The sequence below is a fragment of the Melopsittacus undulatus genome, chromosome 7 (genome assembly GCF_012275295.1).
Source record: "Melopsittacus undulatus isolate bMelUnd1 chromosome 7, bMelUnd1.mat.Z, whole genome shotgun sequence".
Taxonomy (NCBI): Eukaryota; Metazoa; Chordata; class Aves; order Psittaciformes; family Psittaculidae; genus Melopsittacus; species Melopsittacus undulatus.
Genome location: NC_047533.1, coordinates 8,493,392 through 8,511,418, shown reverse-complemented (window position 1 = coordinate 8,511,418; position 18,027 = coordinate 8,493,392). Strand labels below are relative to the sequence as shown.

Genomic DNA, 18,027 nt, shown 5'->3' with positions numbered 1-18,027 from the left:
GAGAATGGTTTAAAACTGGAAGAGTAGATTTAGATTACATATTAGGAAGAAATTCTATATATTGTGAGGGGGCTGAGGCGCTGGCACAGGGTACCCAGAGAAGCTGTGTCTGCCCCATCCCTGGCAGTGTTCAAGGCCAGACCAGACAGGGCTTGGTGCAGCCTGGTCTAGTGGAAGGTATCTGTGCCTGAGGCAGGAGTTTGGAGCTGGATGAGCTTTAAGGTCACTTCCAATCCAACCATTTAATATTCTATATCTGCCTCCTGCTTTGATGGTCTTTAGATTTGACTGTGTTTCTTTTCATCAAACTGTAGGTAATGGTAAGGTATTCCTGCAGAGATGAAAGGTATCTTTTTAAATCTTCTCCGGATTGGATTTATTTCAGTCTGCTCACACTTCTATTTCTCTGAACTGTGGGGCTGCTGAATAGGAAAGATTGAGTTAACAGCCATGACCAGGTGCTTTGCTGACAAGAGTGTAGTCCCCTCCTTTGGGCAGAGTATGTATGTGCACAGAAAAAGGCACATAAGCCAGGGGATTTCCAGACTTGAACTTTGTAAGTTCTGTCAGATAGCTGGGGCTTTTCCTGCTTGGCAGAACTGAGAATGAAGTTTTAAAAGGTGGGGTAATAAGGTCATGTCAACAGCAGATAATGATATTGGCAGGTTCTGGCAGTCAGTATGTGCTTGCAAGGTCCATATACTTTGAAGCTTCTGTGTCTTCATCTGTTTCTGTTCTTTTTCAGCTGCAGGAAATTTTAAATGGTTAGTGATAGCAGTAAGCAGCTGAAGCACTGACAGTGCAGAGGCTGGGAGCATGCCATGGCCATGCTTCATGTTTGGAACATTGCATTTTGTTCTGAAAGAACTGCTACTGAAAATTGACATTTGGTGGTTAATCTGTATGGAAAGAAGTGGTGTCTTGCTCCACATTTGCTGGAGGAAGTCCTGAGTTCCTCTGACTAAAAAGAAGTTTCAAGTGTGTGGGTGTGCTTTTTACAGCTATGTATTTCTCATTCATTGAAACTTTATTGATCTCATTTCACTGTACAAATGTCAGAAGCAGAAGAAGCTTAAGTGTTTCCCACCTTTTTGCTATTCTTCTATAGCTGCTTCTGCAGAAATACTTGATGCAAGAACCAGTGATAGTTCTATTGGTTCTCATTGGCGGCTTAGCCTGTTTGCGAAGTTTCTTGTGTTACTTTGTAGCTAGTGATGTACTTTCTGTTTGTAATCACAAGAAACATACACTTGGCTCAGCCAAAATTCAGTTTTAACCAATGAAGAAAATACTTTCCATATTTTTGAAGTTCTGGTTTTAGCACTTGTACCAAAGGAGCTGCTGAAGTGCAACAGGGCCTTTGACCTTTCTTTCTCTGATTTGGTTTCTTTGCTACATGAGTATCCCGGAGGTTTACACTCATTCCCTCTTGTCTTCCAAATTGTTACCTTTTCCTGTACACAGTAGCTTTTCACTGAGGGATTTGAGTTGGCAAGTGAAACAGGTAGGCATGATAAATCTGGCTGTGTAGGTAATGTTAGATTTTCAGACTGTGTCACTTATCTTATGTTCTCTTTATATGGGCTTTAAAGAAGGAGGAGGGCTTGGGGAAACTGTGGGGGGATTGATATCTTCGTACTTACTGTAAAGACTGAAGGGGTTAAGTGACTGGAAGTACTTCATTGTTGAGTTCTGTAGTTTCTGGATTCAGTAATATCACTAATAAGCACTTGATGGTACACTTAAAATAGGAAGAAATCAACATTTATACAGGTGATCTGATAAGACAAAGGAATGATCTTTTTTTCTACTTCTTTGAGCAGTTATTTCTACTTCCATTATTTGAATTTAGTTACTGAGAAGTGTCATTGGCAGCACTAAGCTTAAAAGCTTAACTTTGCATTTGTACAAGCAGTTGCATAAACCTTCCATCAAGAATGATGTAGAGTCCTTCCCCAAATAGCATTTTATACTTTGGAGTAACTTCAGCTACAAGTGCCTTTGCACTGGGATGCTACAGAACAGTGGGGAACTGAAAGCAAAACAGTATTGCAACAAGTGTGATTTTGAAGAGGACGTAGGTAGGTAAGTAAGGGTCCAGATCTGTGTGCTTCATAGAGACACCAGCATCACAGAATTCTAGCCTTTGGATGTAGTTCTCACTTTGTCTTCACAGGGTGATGCTTTTTATGTGCTTTTGTGATTAGTGAGTTTGGGACCAAAAAGAATACTTGCCAGTGAGACTTCTGTAACAACTATTTATTCACTCAGATATTACTTTTAAGGTATCTCATGTCAGCGCTAACTCAGAGACCTGCTCATCAGTATACAGATACACCTAACTTCTGTTAGTTTCATCTTAAGTATATTATGCGGTGTGGTTGGGAATTATCAATGCTATCAAAATTGCCTTTTATAATAAGTTGGTTGTTGTTGTTATAAAAGTTCTTCCATGTCTTCCTTGTGTCCTGTTTCCTATCCCCAAATTGATGCAAAGTACTTGACAAATGAGGTGAATATTTTTATTCACTATAATGCCAACAGCATTTGCTTTGACAAGCTTTGGTTGTGCTTGTTTTCTCTTACAGATCAGGGAAACTGGTGAACGACCCAGTAATGAGGAGATCTTAAGGTTCTCGAAGCTATTTGAAGACGAGTTGACTTTGGACAATCTAACCAGGCCTCAGTTGGTGGCACTTTGTAAATTGCTGGAACTTCAGTCAATTGGGACAAATAACTTTCTCCGCTTCCAGCTGACTATGAGGTTGAGAAGCATAAAAGCAGATGATAAAGTGAGTCATTCTAAAGAGGCACTGCTTAATAATTTCACTGCCTAAGAGTAATGAGTGTGTGTGGATATACATGTTTCTTTCTAGGAAATTTCCTTTTTTGTCTCAATTGTCTTATTTTTGAGCTAACTTGGAACATAAAAGCTTGAAGACCTTAAAATCAGAAGTAAATTCAGAAAGAAAAAGGTGACCTTTTTTAATCTGCCATTAATTACAATGATTTTTTTAATTACAATTATGTTAGAAAGAAAAAGCATTTATCTGAAAGTATAATTTGTAAGGGAACTGTTAGAAGTACTGACTTAGAGATTGACATCACCTTTATGTAGCTGTTAAGACTACGTATGATGTTTGAGCAAGTTTGATGTTGGAGTAAATCCAGAGGAGGCCACAGGGATGATCAGAGGACTGGTGCACCTCCTGTATGAAGACAGGCAGAGAAAATTTGGGCTGTTCAGCCCAACCTCAGAGCAGCCTTCCAGTATCTGAAGGAGGGCTATAGGGATACTGGGGATGGGCTCTTCACTGGGGTCTATAGTGATAGGACAAGGGGTAATGGGTTAAAACTTAAACAGGAGAGGTTTAGATTGGATATAAGGAAGAAATTCTTTATTGTAAGGGTGGTGAGGCACTGGAATGGGTTGCCCAAGGAAGTTTTTGAATGCTCCATCCCAGGCAGTGTTCAAGGCCCGGCTGGACAGAGCCTTGGGTGATATGGTTTAGTGTGAGGTGCCCCTGCCCATGGCAGGGGAGTTGGAACTAGATGATCTTAAGGTCCTTTCCAACCCAACCCCTTCTGTGATTCTGTGTTCACTGTTTATAAAAAGTGGAAGCTATTTTGTGTTACCACAGCAGCCTCTAGTGGCCGTTGTAAAAACATGGACTCTGGGTGTTCACTGGTGATTCTTACATGTTAAAGATTATGTCGTTCTTTGCACAGCTTATTGCTGAAGAAGGAGTTGACAGTCTGACTGTTAAAGAGCTGCAGGCAGCTTGTCGTGCCCGAGGTATGAGAGCTCTTGGTGTAACGCAGGAGCGTCTCAAGGAACAGCTTAAACAGGTATGTTTTCGTAAGACTGAGTACACAGTCTAACTTCAGTTGCTAGCTCTGATTTTTGTGATGATTCTTAGAAGTTTTTTTTCTTCTCTTCTCATTAAAGGCTTGGCTAAAACAGTCTTTCTCCTTAGTAAGCTTTGTCATTTATACTGTGTAAGTAAGTAGCAGCAATGGGCTTTTGACTGGGCCACGATGTTTTTTCATCATGCAAATAGAGACTTAGACTTCAGCATGTCCAAAATATGTTTGCAGTTTTGGCAGGTTTTGTTAATTGTTTGTATTACCCTGTAAGGACTTTTCTCCAAGTAGATCAGTTCTTTGTCGTTTGCTGTTGTATGCTTTAGATAAAGATGCATGTAAAACAAACACTTGTTTGAATATTCATTCAGTGCTTTTTGAAATACTTCTTTAGGCAAAATACTTTGTGTATTACTTTAATATAAAGTAATATAAAATACTTTAAATGCAATTACTGCAATTCGTAACTGTTTAGAGCCTGTAGTTCTTGTGTCAGGATAGTGACTGATACATAGTGGGTAAAGAAAAAAGTATTTACTACGTTGTGTGTGCACCATTTGAACTATAAAGAAATAAAAACATCCAAAAGTTGAAGTCTTGTTTTGTGTATTGCATTTATAGTGGCTAGATCTCCACCTGAACCAGGAAATTCCTACTTCGTTGCTGATTTTATCCAGAGCCATGTATCTTCCCGATACCCTTTCTCCAGCTGATCAGCTCAAAACAACACTTCAGACACTACCAGAGAGTGCTGTAAGTATTAACATACTTGGTCTGTAACCACCTTTCAATGTCATTGCTGAAGATCCATTCAGAGAAGTAGATGCTCGTCTTAGTTCCTGTGTTTTTGTTGGAAGCTGAACCATGGGTTGGTTTATTTGAACGACTTTTGAACATAGAAGTTGGCTTATATGTGGAGGATTTTGAGAATAAAGTAAATAAAGGCAGTATTTGATTGCATGACTGTAGACAGTCATAGCATAGAAAGATTTAGCATACGCTTTTTACTTACATAAACAATTTATGCTCTGGGCAATATAAAGACATTAATACATGAAAATATTGGTGATGTTGTGTAGAGAGAAATGATCTAAGTAGATAATTGGTAGTCTTAAGTGAATGAAGAACATAAATGTTTTCCAGGTAGAAAGTTCTTTTTCCAGGGAAATAGGGTAACTTTTTGGGGTGATTAGCTGTATTTATTAGCATACCTGTAGTACCTATCTCAATAATGATACATAAACGTCTTACATAATGTAGACTTACACATGTATATACACATATAGACTTTAGTGGACTTCTTCCATTATTTTTAGGCCAGAGAGGCTCAAGTCAAAGTGGCAGAAGTTGAAGGTGAAAAAGTAGATAACAAAGCACGTCTGGAAGCAACACTTCAGGAGGAGGAAGCCATCAGAAAAGAAAATGAAGAAAAAGAGATGGAAAGGTTGTCTGAAGCTGTAGAGAAAGCCAAAGAAACGCTTCAGGTTGCAGCTGTGGTAAGTTCTGCCCTCAACTATTGAGAAATATATGTCAGTGATATAAAAACTTGTATGTTGTGAGTTACTGCCTCTGTTCTGGGTGTTACCTGCATGAAACTGGACTTTAAATCCACATATGAAAGATGTGGGAGAATATTAAAATAGATTGCCATACAGAAGGGTTACTGTGGAACAAAAGATTGTCTCAGTCTTATGTATGTTGGATTTCTCTTTCCTCTTTATTACAGTAATAGAAGCCTTTTATTCCTCTAGCAAAGGTGGTGGGGTATTTTGTTTATTTCTTCCACTTGCACTTCAGATGTTCTTATCTTTGGCTTTTTCTATTTGACACTGAACTGGAAATGTCATTGTATAGTAGCTGACTGTAAAAGCTGCTGGCTTGCTTTACTAGTGAATTAAGCCTCCGGAGCTCGCAGGCATAGTTCATTAAGTGCAAGTGGGTATTTTAATGTGAAACCACTCAATATGTTACAGTTTAACACTGTCTTCTCATGAGAAAGTACCCCAGTCTACTTTGGCAACTGTTCCTATTTTGAGAAGTTGTTCTTTACTGGTGCTAATGCGGATAATGTTATCTTTGTTTTAATTAAAACTTCATGGGTCTTTCAAATTCAGAAAGATGTGGAATCAGCAGCAGATCTTGAAGCAGCTACTCTGCAAGTTCAGAAAAGTCAGATAGCTGTGGATACTGAAAAAGAACTGGCAAAGGCAGAGATGGTGATGCATGCAGAGCTACTGAAAGATACAGCACCGGTATTGGAAGGCATTAAGGTAATCTGGATAAATGTACATTTTCATACTTTTTAATGTAAAGAATCAAAGCATCCATGTAAGAGATGTGGTAAGTTGCTTGAGTCGTCTTTCACTTTTAATCCTTTCACCCCACTCTGTCACTGAAAAGCTATGAGTAGATTGCAAATCCTTAACCACCAGTACAGAAATTGAAGTCAGCACAAAACATCTCTTGGTGTCTCATTTATCTTTCTGTGTTACTGAAAAAATATGCCTCTCTGGGGGGAAATTTGTACTGGCTGTAGATGTAATAGATCTGTCAGTGTTTAATCTGTGCATAGTTAACACTTCTGACACTGTCTCCTGTAACATCTTCATAGGTGAGCTTAGGAAATGTGGGTTAGATGACTGGACAGTGAGGTGGATCAAAAACTGTCTGAATGGCAGAGTTCAGAGGGTTGTTATCAGCGAGTATAATCAAGTTGGAGGCCTGTAGTCACTGGTGCTCCCCAGGGATCGATACTGGGTCCAGTCTTGCACAGCTTGTTTATCAGTGACCTGGATGAAGGGCTTGAGTGTCTCCTCAGCAGGTTTCCTGATGATGAGGCTGGGGATAGTGGCTGATACACCTGGAGAAGGTGCTGCCATTCAGCTGGACCTCAGTAGGCAGGAGAATTGGGCAGAGAAACCTAATGAAGTTCAACAAGGGCAAGCGTAGGGTACTGCATCTGGGGAGGAAGAACCCCAAGTACCAGTGCAGGTTGGGGATGACCTGCTAGAGAGCAGTTCAGCTAAGAAGGACCTGGGAGTATTGGTGGATGACAAGTTGACTATGAGGCCAGCAGTGTGCCCTTGTGACCAGGAGGTACAACAGTATTCTGGGGTGTATTGGGAGGAGTGTGGCAGCAGCTGAGGGAGGTGATCCTCCCCCTGTACTCAACTCTTGTGAAGCCACATCTGGAGTCTTGTGTCCAGTTCTGGGCTCCTCAGTACAAGAAAGACAAGGAGCTACTGGAGAGGGTCCAGCAGAGGACCACAAGGATGATCAGGGGTCTGGAGCATTGCTGTTATGAGGAGAGATTGGGGGAGCTGGGTCTTTTTAGCCTGGAGAAGAGGAAACAGAGAGGGAATCTTATGAATGCATATAAATATCTTCAAGACAGATGCCAGGAGGATGGTACCAGACTCTTTTCAGTGGGTACCCAGCTACAGGATGGGGAGCAATGACCATAAACTTAAAACACAAGAAGTTTCACCTCAATGTGAGGAAGAACCTCTTGACATTGAGAGTGACAGACCACTGAAACAGAGGCTGCCCAGGGGGGTTATGGAGTCTCCCTCTCTGGAGACATTCAGAACCCACCTGGACATGTTCCTGTGTAACCTGCTCTGGGTGGCCCTGCCTTGGCAGGGTTTGGACTGGATGATCTCCAGAGGTCCCTTCCAACCCTAGCGATTCTGTGAAAATCACCAATGTGTCTTTCACTAATTTGTATGTATTTTCTGATACAGGGTGAGGAAATCACGAAGGAAGAGATTGACATGCTGAATGATGCTTGCGCCAAGCTGCAGGAACAGAAAAAATCTTTAACAAAGGAAAAAGAGGAGCTTGAGGAATTGAAGGGCGATATCCAGGAATACAATGAGGTGAAGAATGGGGCGTGGAAGTTCTGGTTTTTTATTTCTGTTCATGTTTCGTTTTAGCATAAATGATTAACAAATTTAAAGATGATCTTGCTTGGACGTCTGCTAGCCTGTAGTTAGTAGTGGAGTGCATGAACTTTGTATGGGACAATGCAGAGCCTCATTTGTATAATATCTTTAAAGCCTAAAGTCTCTGGAGTAGTTCCCACCAGATGAGAATCCTGTTCTTGCTTATATTCCCAGGATGGCTGTATGCTGCAGTTCTGTCTTGTCAAACATAGATGTCATTATTACAGGTACTTCAAGTTAAGTAAGATGGATTTTACCCAACCTTAAGAAAGAGGTGGAAAATAACATTTAAGGGGTACATGAAAAAGGCAGCATTGTTAAAAGTAATTGTTCTAATTCCAGTTTGGCTTTATAGGTCTATACATTTGCATTTCATTTACAAATAGCTCCTGTCTTGAAATTCTAGTCAAAGTCAGTAGTGTCTGTTACTGAGAATTTACCCTGACAGAAGTGTTTCTCTCTTTACCATTGCTTTTAGGATTTACAAGAGATAAAAGAGCTCTCTAAAACTGGCCAGGAAGAGGCAGTGGAAGAGTCAAAGGCAAGCAAGAGATTGACCAAGAGGGTGAACAGAATGATTGGTCAGATAGACAAAATTATCAATGAATTAGAGACAGCTCAAAAGACAGTGGATGTACGGCTGCAAGGTGCTGATGGTCCTCCTGCTGGGTAAGTGGCTTGAGAGCACTGAATGTGTCTGACTGTTCATCTTCATGTTTACTTTTGTCAGATGTGTTACTAGAAGAGAATTAGCGAATGAGTTGTTGTTTAGAATGTTAAGACAATTTATTTTAGAAATAAAATTCACAAAATTGTGCTGTGGATTTTCTCTTGTAAGGTATGTTAAATATGGTTGAAATGAAGAAGGAAAGGAGCAGGTGTCATTCCCCACATGCCAGTCCTGAGGGATTCTAAATGTCAAAGTGTTGATGAGTATCTTACCATCCTGTTCACACCTCTAGCCCTAATGGTGGTGCAGGTGAAATCATATCTTTAGTCGTGCTCCTCACACAGTAGGTTTGCCCTGTGTGATGGAATGAAAAGGCACACAACTGTGGTAAGCACATTCATGTTTGCTCTTTAGCAGTGAAGGTGACAGTGAGGAAATCTATTGCAGTAAAGTGTGTTCTGTATCTGGAGAGAAATAAAGGAATAGGTCTAATGGAAGTAAGGAGATAATTTTACGTAGTCCCTTTATGACAGTTTGCTTCATTTCAACTTTAATACACTTGCAGCTTTAAGAAGAGAGACCTTGAGTGATAGCTTCATTGGAAACTGCATTTATCATCATTTAATGTTGCTGGAGAGTGTTTCAGGCAGTCATGTTGAAGGGTCATATGTTGCATCTTACAGGCACTGAAATACTTAAACACTGTGACTGTAATTCTCAGAGTTTGTGCTTATGAATGTTGTATTCATCTAGTTTATGCTTGCACCATTTTGTGTGATTTCTTAGGAGAGTTTCCCAGCTCCCACAGAGCATTCCTAAACAGGAAATAGGATTCTGCTTTTTGGTGCTTTTGAACTTTGGGTTTTTTTTCCAGTCTCCAGAGCAAATGATCATTTGTTTCAAATGTTAAGACTAATGGTGCTACAGGGAAGTTTTGATCAAAACTATCCAAGTCTATGAACTTTAAAATACAATATACAATCTGCTTGTACTGACTGTAATTATACTTTATGTAATGGATGGGTTTGTGGGTAATTTTATTTAGGTGATTGTGGATGACTGAAGATTATTAGTTTAAAGATTGCTTAGTTATTGAAGGCCTGGTTTTTAAATTTGAAGTTAGTGCATCGCCAAGCCATCAAGAGCCATAGAAACAGCACAAGTCCAGAACATTTAGTGGCAGCTTGAGAAATGCTCCTGGAGTAAAAGTCAGTCTGTGCCCAGAGGTTAGGGCCCAGTATGGAGCTGGGACTATACTGATAAAGCCCTTTTGTTTCATATTCACTGGGTTCACTGTCTCCTGCATCTCAGCTTGAGCTGTGCTGGAAGATGGTTCTTCAAATTAACAAAACTACATAGGCAAACAGAGACTTTAGGTTGCAGAAGAGTTTTGGCTTCATGAGATCAGTAAGCACACAGTGGAAATGCCTGAAACCTGCTATTCACAATGTCAAGTCTAAAACGTCTGTTCCTTGATATGAGCAAATGAAGTCTATTAAAACAAAAGAGCTGAATTGCTGAAGCAGTAAGTTCTCAGCTTTTGTTTTCCTTTGACTTGCATTAAGTTTTTGTAGGCCAGCCTCTCTCAGTCTAAAAGGATGGCAGGTGCCTGGCACTGCAGCTTTGTTAAATGGGGCAGGGGGCTGAAAAGACATTGGATGCACGGAAACTGCTAAACTTAATTTCACATGACTACTGTATACCTGTATTTGTGCAATAAAGCTTGAGGAAACCAAAAGCATGAGATTTGACGGTAAGCTAAAGATTCATTGGAAATCCATTTGCTGTTCAGTAACTCATTTTCGCTATATTGCATTGTGTTCGGGATTCTAAGGAAAGAATGTTTTTATAAATCACTTGCCATGTAGTGACTTTCAGTACCGTTTTTTGTCAACTTCACTCCTTTGGAGTAACTGCTTGCCATGTACAGACTGTGTTTGCTCTACAGGGAGAATCTCGTCAGTATTTCCGAGCTCATTAATGTGATGAGACAAATTCAGAAGATTCCAGAGGAGAAGCTGACCAGGATTGCAGAGACACTAGATGAAAACAAGGATGGCAAAATTGATATCAATAATGTTGTTAAGGTAAGTCTGTGGACTGCTTAAAGAAAATCAGGCTAGCTGTCCTTCAGATGTTACACCTGTTTTGACTGAAATTCATATTGCTGTCTTTGGCATGAGTGATGCCAATGAGGTTTTTGGTAATGTGCTGTAAATAGATCTTATAATACATAGTAACATCTTCAGAATTTATATGGCTATTTGGTGGGGGAGGCAGAGGGGATGAATAATCTTTATGCTGTGTGTGTTACCCACGTTACCTTCAAAGCTGTAGGTTTTCCTATATGCCTACGTCAAGTTCTGTAAAATATGGTAATTCTGAATCAGAGGGAGGATGGGAAGGAGCCTTAGAAGAGCTACTTTAGGAATATCACTCTTAGCCACAGTCTTGACGTCAGTTATCCTTTAGGATGGCTGGAAGTGACTTGTGTTCTTTGCATGATTTGTTCTGTTTTCTTACTTTGCAGAACATTCTTAGGCTTTCTTTACATTTCTCCTTCATTTTGTTGTTTCTTTTTTGAGAGATGCCCTAAAACTTACTTCCTTGAAAGTAATTTTCCTATTCAGTACAGAAATAGCACTTAAACTATGGCCAGCTAGAAAATACAGTATCAACCTTTTGAAACACATTTTTCCTTTCTACTGAAGGTGTTCCAGTGGTGATTATCTTCTCCGTTGCTTTAAACAGCCGTTGTACATTTAGCAGCATAGGTACTACTCAATGCTGCATATAATGCAAAATAATTGTAGGAACTTGAGGAACTGGGCAAAGAATAAATTTGTACAAAATGCTTTATAAAGGAGTTTGGAATCACCTGCTAAATTCTAGATAATTTGCTTTAAGTTTTATCTTTTTAATGCTGGAGATATTTGAAGCACTGCTTGTGGTTTAAATTTGTGTTGCGTGTAAGAAAACAATGCAGAATTTCTTGAACATGTGAAAAGTGAATGCTTGCTTGTCTTAACAGAATTTATGACAAGAAAATGTCTCAATCATGTAAAAACTAAATGTGCTCTCAATTTCATTTTGTGTTCATTGTAGGTAGTAGAACTGATTGACAAAGAAGATATTGATATTGGCACTGCACAGGTTGCTGAGATTATGGCACTGCTTCAGAAAGAAGAAAAACTGGAAGAAAAAGAGAAAGCAAAGGAAAAGCAGGATAAAGAACCTGTGGAAGTAAAGAATTAAGCTTCAGAATCTGAAGCTAACCGCAACTGTAACCAAAACCTTGTATATCTTTCTGTGTCTAATGGCTACATATTACTTGAGCTTTGTGATTATGGGAAATGTTTTTAGCTGATCCTAGTAATAAATCATAGATAAGTTTTCTGACTTATGGAATGAAATTTCCGTTCATCAGAGAAGTGATTCAGTCATTCCATACAGATGAAAACAAAGTACGCTTCTTTAGCAGTGCTCCTGCCCACAAAAATCATGTATTTGCACTCGTTTTGGTACAGTGATCCATTAAACTTGCAAGTTTGCTGGATAAATTAAGTGTATCCGTCATGGAAAAAATGTTTCTCATATAGTTTGTTTCATCATTACATGGGGCCCAGCCTTGCTCTGCTTCTGCCTTTTAGCTTTTTCAGGATTTAATACAAACTTCCCCTTCCGTCACAGTATTACATACTTTGTAACCTGTTAGTGAAGAGTCTGTGGCTTCAGTAGCAGCTCTTTCCATTGAGTTCTGTTTAAGCTAAATATCACTCAGCTGTTGCCTCACTGACAGAGAATGTGGCATTCTGATCACTTCTATGAATTCATGAATGTTGTTTTCTTTTTCCTATTGAAGGAGAAATCAGACTTCCTTTTCCTTAGAATGGAAACTTCCCATGAAGTTGCTTCTTATGGGTGCCTTAAATTTCTTAAGACTAGGGAGTAGAGGATGTCACTTCTGCTCAAAATTCCATGAATTACTAAAGCATTGGAATCACAGGAGCCTTTCAGATAATTCCAGAACACAATCTGTCACACAGTAAAGTGAGCTAAAGCATTTGTCTAAATAACAAAATGAAAATAATCATAAGGGGAAAATGTCAGTTGTGATTTTTTTGCATATATTCTTTTTAAATGCATTTATCTTGACATGTGTGCTTGGTTTTCATCGGGTAATTATTTGCATCAGCTCTCTTACCTCTTAGTTTTCATCTCAGGTATAAAATGACTATCCAGGTATAGTAAAAGTTCATAAATACTTTCATCTCATGGCCTCACTTTCTGTGCAGTCAGCAAGTCATGTCTGGTATTGCCAGTGCTTTGGTTACATCATTGGCTTTCAAATCAATTGGTCATAGTTACTGTCTTTAACTGTGTGATTAAATTGACAGTAAGTAAAGGTTTACTCATTAATGTCTGTCCTTAATAGTAAATTTTGACGTTTAAAATGCCAATTCTGGGATGTTCCATAATTCCTGGTAGGCTAAATTTTCCACTATTCTTTAAAATCTCTTATGAAACACACCCAGTGTGGCTTGAACCAGCAGGGTTGTTGTTTGGTTTTCTGTGCTGTTTTTATTTTGCACCCAGTATTTACAAACTATATGGCCATTCTTCATTTTGTGTACACTGTGGAGAGCACATCTTAACAATGGCACTGTTCACAGTGATACGGAGGTGGGCAGTTAGTACTTAGTGCTTTTAGTCATAAGGGCATCTAGTCAGAAAATATTGACTCCCAAGCATCTTTCAGCATAATTCCATGTTCAGTATTTCTGTAGATTGGCTAAATTATTTGTAAAAACTTATTTGAAGTTAGTGGAACAAAAGAAGTTTGACAGTCTCATGGCTTGCATGATGGACCACTGTATTTAGTTGTTTCCAAAGCAAGATGTACAGTAAGATGTACAGCACAGTAGAAAAAAGGTCAGTGTTTAGTTCAAGTATTGAGTTAATATTCTGTACAGTTTGCAGAGAAAGCTGCTTGCAGTAAGATCCTCCTGAGAATTACTGTAATTGTATCTGAAGTGTAAAATCGCTGTGGCAAAGCTGAAATTTCACATCAGTACAAACCTTTGCAGTTAATACAGCCCTAAACAAGGAGCTGTTCTCTTCCTTGCAAATTGAGATTAACTTGGAGATTTCAGCATGAAAGACAGTTTGTAGATTATGAAAACAGGACTTCACTAGGTGCTGTGTGAAAAACACAACTTTGCTTAGATAAAAAGAGTAAAGCTGATTTCACAAAAACATGATTTAAAACCTAATTTTATGTTGTATAATTTACCATTGGAATTCATGGGCTTTGAAGCATGCTAAATTCTGCAGTTGTGTGTCTTCAATTTGAAAACAATATGTAAAAATCTTACTTGACATTCCTGCAACACAGTAAAAATACGATTGTCTGCAACCTTCCATGGAATATCAGAAACCTAAGAGTCGTGTGCACTTGAACGCATGCACATTTAAATAGGGAAGCAGCAGAAAAAGCTGTTTTCAGAGATTTTCTTTTTTTTTTGTTTTTTTTTTTTTTTTTTTATTAAAGGTTTTGCAGAGCTTTAACTGTCCTTACAGTAAATTACTTGATTTTAGGATTCGGGAGTTCAAGACATTTTCTCTGCTGTTCTTTTTCTGTGTTTAATGTTCATTTAAATTTCCTGTGGATTAAATAACAAGGGAGCGAAAAATAGCTTTTTTTTTCCCCTTTTTAAATGAAGAATGTCCTCATTAATTGTAATTCATTTATTGCACATTTTTAGCTTTCAGACTTGTTTGCAGTTTTGCATCTTGGGCAATTTTAACAGGTTACATGAAATGCCTTTAAATATCAATCACAGGTGAGAGTTTTCCCCTGATACCCAAAGCGTTTAGAGGGATGTACGCAACAACCATAGCAAATATCTTCCTTCTGATGCTAAAAGCAGGCAAACTCATGATAGCTGGACTTGAGCTTCAACACATTCTGCAAGCTTAAAGCAGTGATTCATGCTTCCCTAGGTTTGAACCGTCCCAAGCAGCTCTGTCCAGGTGCTACAGACAGCTTCAGTTTTGAGGACTAGCTGCAGCTAACATGCTTTGTCATCCCTGGTGTTGACCAAAAGCCCAGAACCTGCAGTACTTTCAGAGAAAGGATGACCTCCGAGTGTACAGTAACTGGTCAGAACTTGTTTCCTGAAGGAATATTTTAACTGGGAGATGTAAATATTTGTTTAAATAATTAAAAGGATGTGAGAGATTTTGGTGACCTTGTGACTTACACAGGCAAAGCCTCTAAGCTCAGAGTGTGGTAAGCAGTAGGACCAGTGTTGGGGTTGTGTCAGATTCAATAAGATGAGATTTTGATTATAAATTATTTGGGGGGGGAAATGTAGAACATATAAAAAGCTTTTTAAAAACTCTTTAGTAACAAGAAAGAGAAGTAAAATAGGGTGTAATTTATTTCCCCCCTCCAAACAAGCAGGATATAGGACTTACCAGAAAGCTTGTTTCCATTTCATACAAGCTCAAAACATGGTTTTTAACTGAGGTTTTCATCACTGTGTGCTGGAAGAGTGAATCTGCCTGCAGGTTAAGTACCAGGAAGCTAAATCAATAGGTGGTGTTTGTCAGCAGGAGTGCATGCAGGTAGAGATTCATCTTTTGGCACGATAGTTGATACCTTGCACTTAAATAGGCTTTGTCCGGGGGAAAGAGTTACACCTTTTGTACAACTCCAAAATACTTGTAACTTTCTATCTACCTACCTTGCTAGCCATTTAAACTTCAGCTACTTCAGCTTGTATTTAAATACTTTTAAATTGTTTATATCAGATTATTGGGTATATTTAAATAAAATAATCCATATTCTGTTCTTCGTATGTAATACAAATTCTGCCTTTCAGTTGAAGAATTTCCACCTGTGTTACAGATTTAAGCTGAAAATCATTTGTCTGTGCTCAGAGCATACTGGTCCTGTGTTTGCCATAATGCACTATAAATTTTTTAAGCTAATTTGGAGCTTGTGTCCTTTGTTTAGTTATAATAAATGTATCATTTTGAAACCTAATCTCTCCATTATTATTCTGTTGCTTTTGATTATTCAGTGTGAATTTACTGCTGTTCAAATGAGATGCCAGTCACAGAGATGGACACTGATGACTGCTGAAACTGAAATGTTTGGGGTATAAGAGGGCAACTGAATGACAGGTCTTTAAACTGGGATGGGGTGTGTTGTGTGGGAATTAGATGCTAATTCTTGCCGAAATACCCTTGATGTGGGACTGCTTGCTTGGTGTCGTGAGTTGTGCTAAAACATTCTTACTAACTGTTGTATTGCAGGTATGAAAGTGGGGAGCAGTGTGCTGCTTATTTCTTCTACACTTTCCATTAGACCAGGTTGCTTCAAGCCCTGTCCAACCTGGCCTTGAGCACTGCCAGGGATGGGGCAGCCACAGCTTCTCTGGGCACCCTGTGCCAGCGCCTCAGCACCCTCCCAGGGAACAACTGTGGCAGTGTTCAAGGCCAGGTTCAAGGCTTCTATGATTCTTTTACATCAGACTGGTAATACCGACATGCAGAAAACTGGTTGGAAGAGCCTCTGCCTTCATGAAATTATGATCTTAGAAGTATTAATATAGATGGAGTTTTGTTGCAAACTATTTTAGTACGATGTCATTTAAAAGGTGAACACATATGCACAGCGGCAGGGGAGAGATGGATAGCCTTGTGGTTGTTTCATTGACCCGAGGCTTAAGAAGTCTGTTCAGTTAGTGCCTATTCTTTTACTGATACATTGCTTGGCTCTTGGGACACTGTAACATAAAACCTCCTTGACAGTGGCTGGGTGAATGACAAGCTCTCCAGAACAGAGTCTCTCCATGCAAGGACCTAATATAGCATTTTGTAGTGATAAGGCTTTTAAATATTGAGTGCAGACAGTGACAGAACATACCAAACAGTTTCTCACTGCTTATACATCAAAAAGTGTTTCTGGTATTTTCCTGAGTTATTTCTCAATGCCGATGCAAGCAGGAGGATGTTTGTAGTGTGTTTCTAATTCCCTGTACACTCTGCTCACTTCCATTTTTGTGTATTATTGGATATAAATCTTTCTCAGTAGTTAAATATCCTTCACAGGTCAAAATTCTTTGGGGGCCCATTAGCATGTAAAATTTTACCCTTGCCAAACCTTCTGTGGTTTTCAAACATCAGTTTCTCTCATCTCACTGGCGTAAAGGATTTCTGCTATGCAAAAGATGGATCTAACTCAGATTTGCCTCTTTCCGTCTAGTATTTCTCTTTATGTATATTGGCAGAGCAGACCCCTTCATGAATGGCCTGATTTATGTCTCAGGGAATGCTGCAGCCAGCAGTTCAAGACGTCAGGTCTCCCGTGCGTGCTGTGGATTCTTCCTCCCCCTCCTTTTGTCTTAGCTTCAGCCCCAGACCCATCCAAGTTCCTTCCTAGTGTTTTCTGTGATTTCAGGTCCTTGGTTGAGTAAGATCTTCAGACTTCATCCTAAGGAAAGCTGCTGCAAGGAGCTGAAGAGCAACGGGGACATGAGTAATGATAATAATAGGAGCCTCTGAAAGGTCTTACTAAATGAAGATGGGAATTAACAACCTGTTAATGCAGAAAACCTGGGGATCTCTGCAGCTACTCCAGACTTGTAAATACAAGATTTCTGTTCCCCTTCCACATCTCAGTTTAATCAGGGAATATATACCAAAGTAGTAAGTAAATCAGTGGGTTTTTCTTCTCCATCCTTCCTATCCTCAGCCTTTCCCTTTTGTCTATCCCCTACTTAACATGCAGGACTAAGTAGGAAAGATTTATGGGGTCCTTGTTGCACTTAGTTTCTCAGTGCCTTGCTTTGCATTGGTGGATGTAGAGCTGAAATATAGTGACTGTTAATCTTTACAATGAACATCTCTTCACTAGATGGTTTTCAATGCTCAGTCTATGTAAACTCAGCCATTAGCAGCCTTCATCAAGCTCAGCTCTCAGCTTTCCCTGTATGACCACATCAGCTCACCATGGTCCCTGTGCAGCCTCTGCATGCAATGCTCCTAAGAGCAGAATGTTTTTATCCTTCCCTTCAAATCCTGTGTGCCTCTATCAGGGGGATCTGTGTATGCCCTTCCATAAGCTACATTTCAGAAGAATACATGTTCTTAGGACGAGCCTTCAAAATCCAGAGTGACATTGAGAAAAAGAAATGCACATCCTTATTTTTAACCTATCTTCTGCAACCAGTTACCCATCCAAATTTTGTGGTTAAACTAGCACTGTGGTCCCTTAGTGACTCAGTATAATTTCATTTGATGTGTACCTAAACTGTATGGGTCACCCTTTTCCCCAAAATGGATGGATACAGATCCTTTGTGCTTGAGCTGAAAATTAAATCCTTAAGGGTATATAAGTTTTGGACTTGCAAATTCAAAAATCGACTGATGTCAACCCCAAAACCCTCATCAAATGAATGATGGAGCAGGAAGCATTAGCAAAAAAACCCTTATTTGTATCTCTTTAATACCTTTGTGCTCAACAGAAGTCTGATGTGG

The 18,027-nt window shown here is 39.3% G+C and overlaps 1 protein-coding gene across 1 annotated transcript in view; it reads left to right on the top strand.

Moving 5' to 3' along the window:
* LETM1 (leucine zipper and EF-hand containing transmembrane protein 1) overlaps window positions 1-15,529 on the top strand; it is a 31,144-nt gene extending 15,615 nt beyond the window's left edge. Inside the window, exons 6-14 of the mRNA XM_031048423.2 lie at window positions 2,589-2,792; window positions 3,730-3,849; window positions 4,486-4,617; window positions 5,181-5,360; window positions 5,979-6,134; window positions 7,608-7,742; window positions 8,287-8,477; window positions 10,427-10,565; window positions 11,584-15,529. Coding sequence (XP_030904283.1) covers window positions 2,589-2,792; window positions 3,730-3,849; window positions 4,486-4,617; window positions 5,181-5,360; window positions 5,979-6,134; window positions 7,608-7,742; window positions 8,287-8,477; window positions 10,427-10,565; window positions 11,584-11,733 — 1,407 coding nt within the window. The 3' untranslated portion in view covers window positions 11,734-15,529. The remainder of the gene's footprint in view (window positions 1-2,588; window positions 2,793-3,729; window positions 3,850-4,485; window positions 4,618-5,180; window positions 5,361-5,978; window positions 6,135-7,607; window positions 7,743-8,286; window positions 8,478-10,426; window positions 10,566-11,583) is intronic.
* Window positions 15,530-18,027: the final 2,498 nt, after the last annotated feature.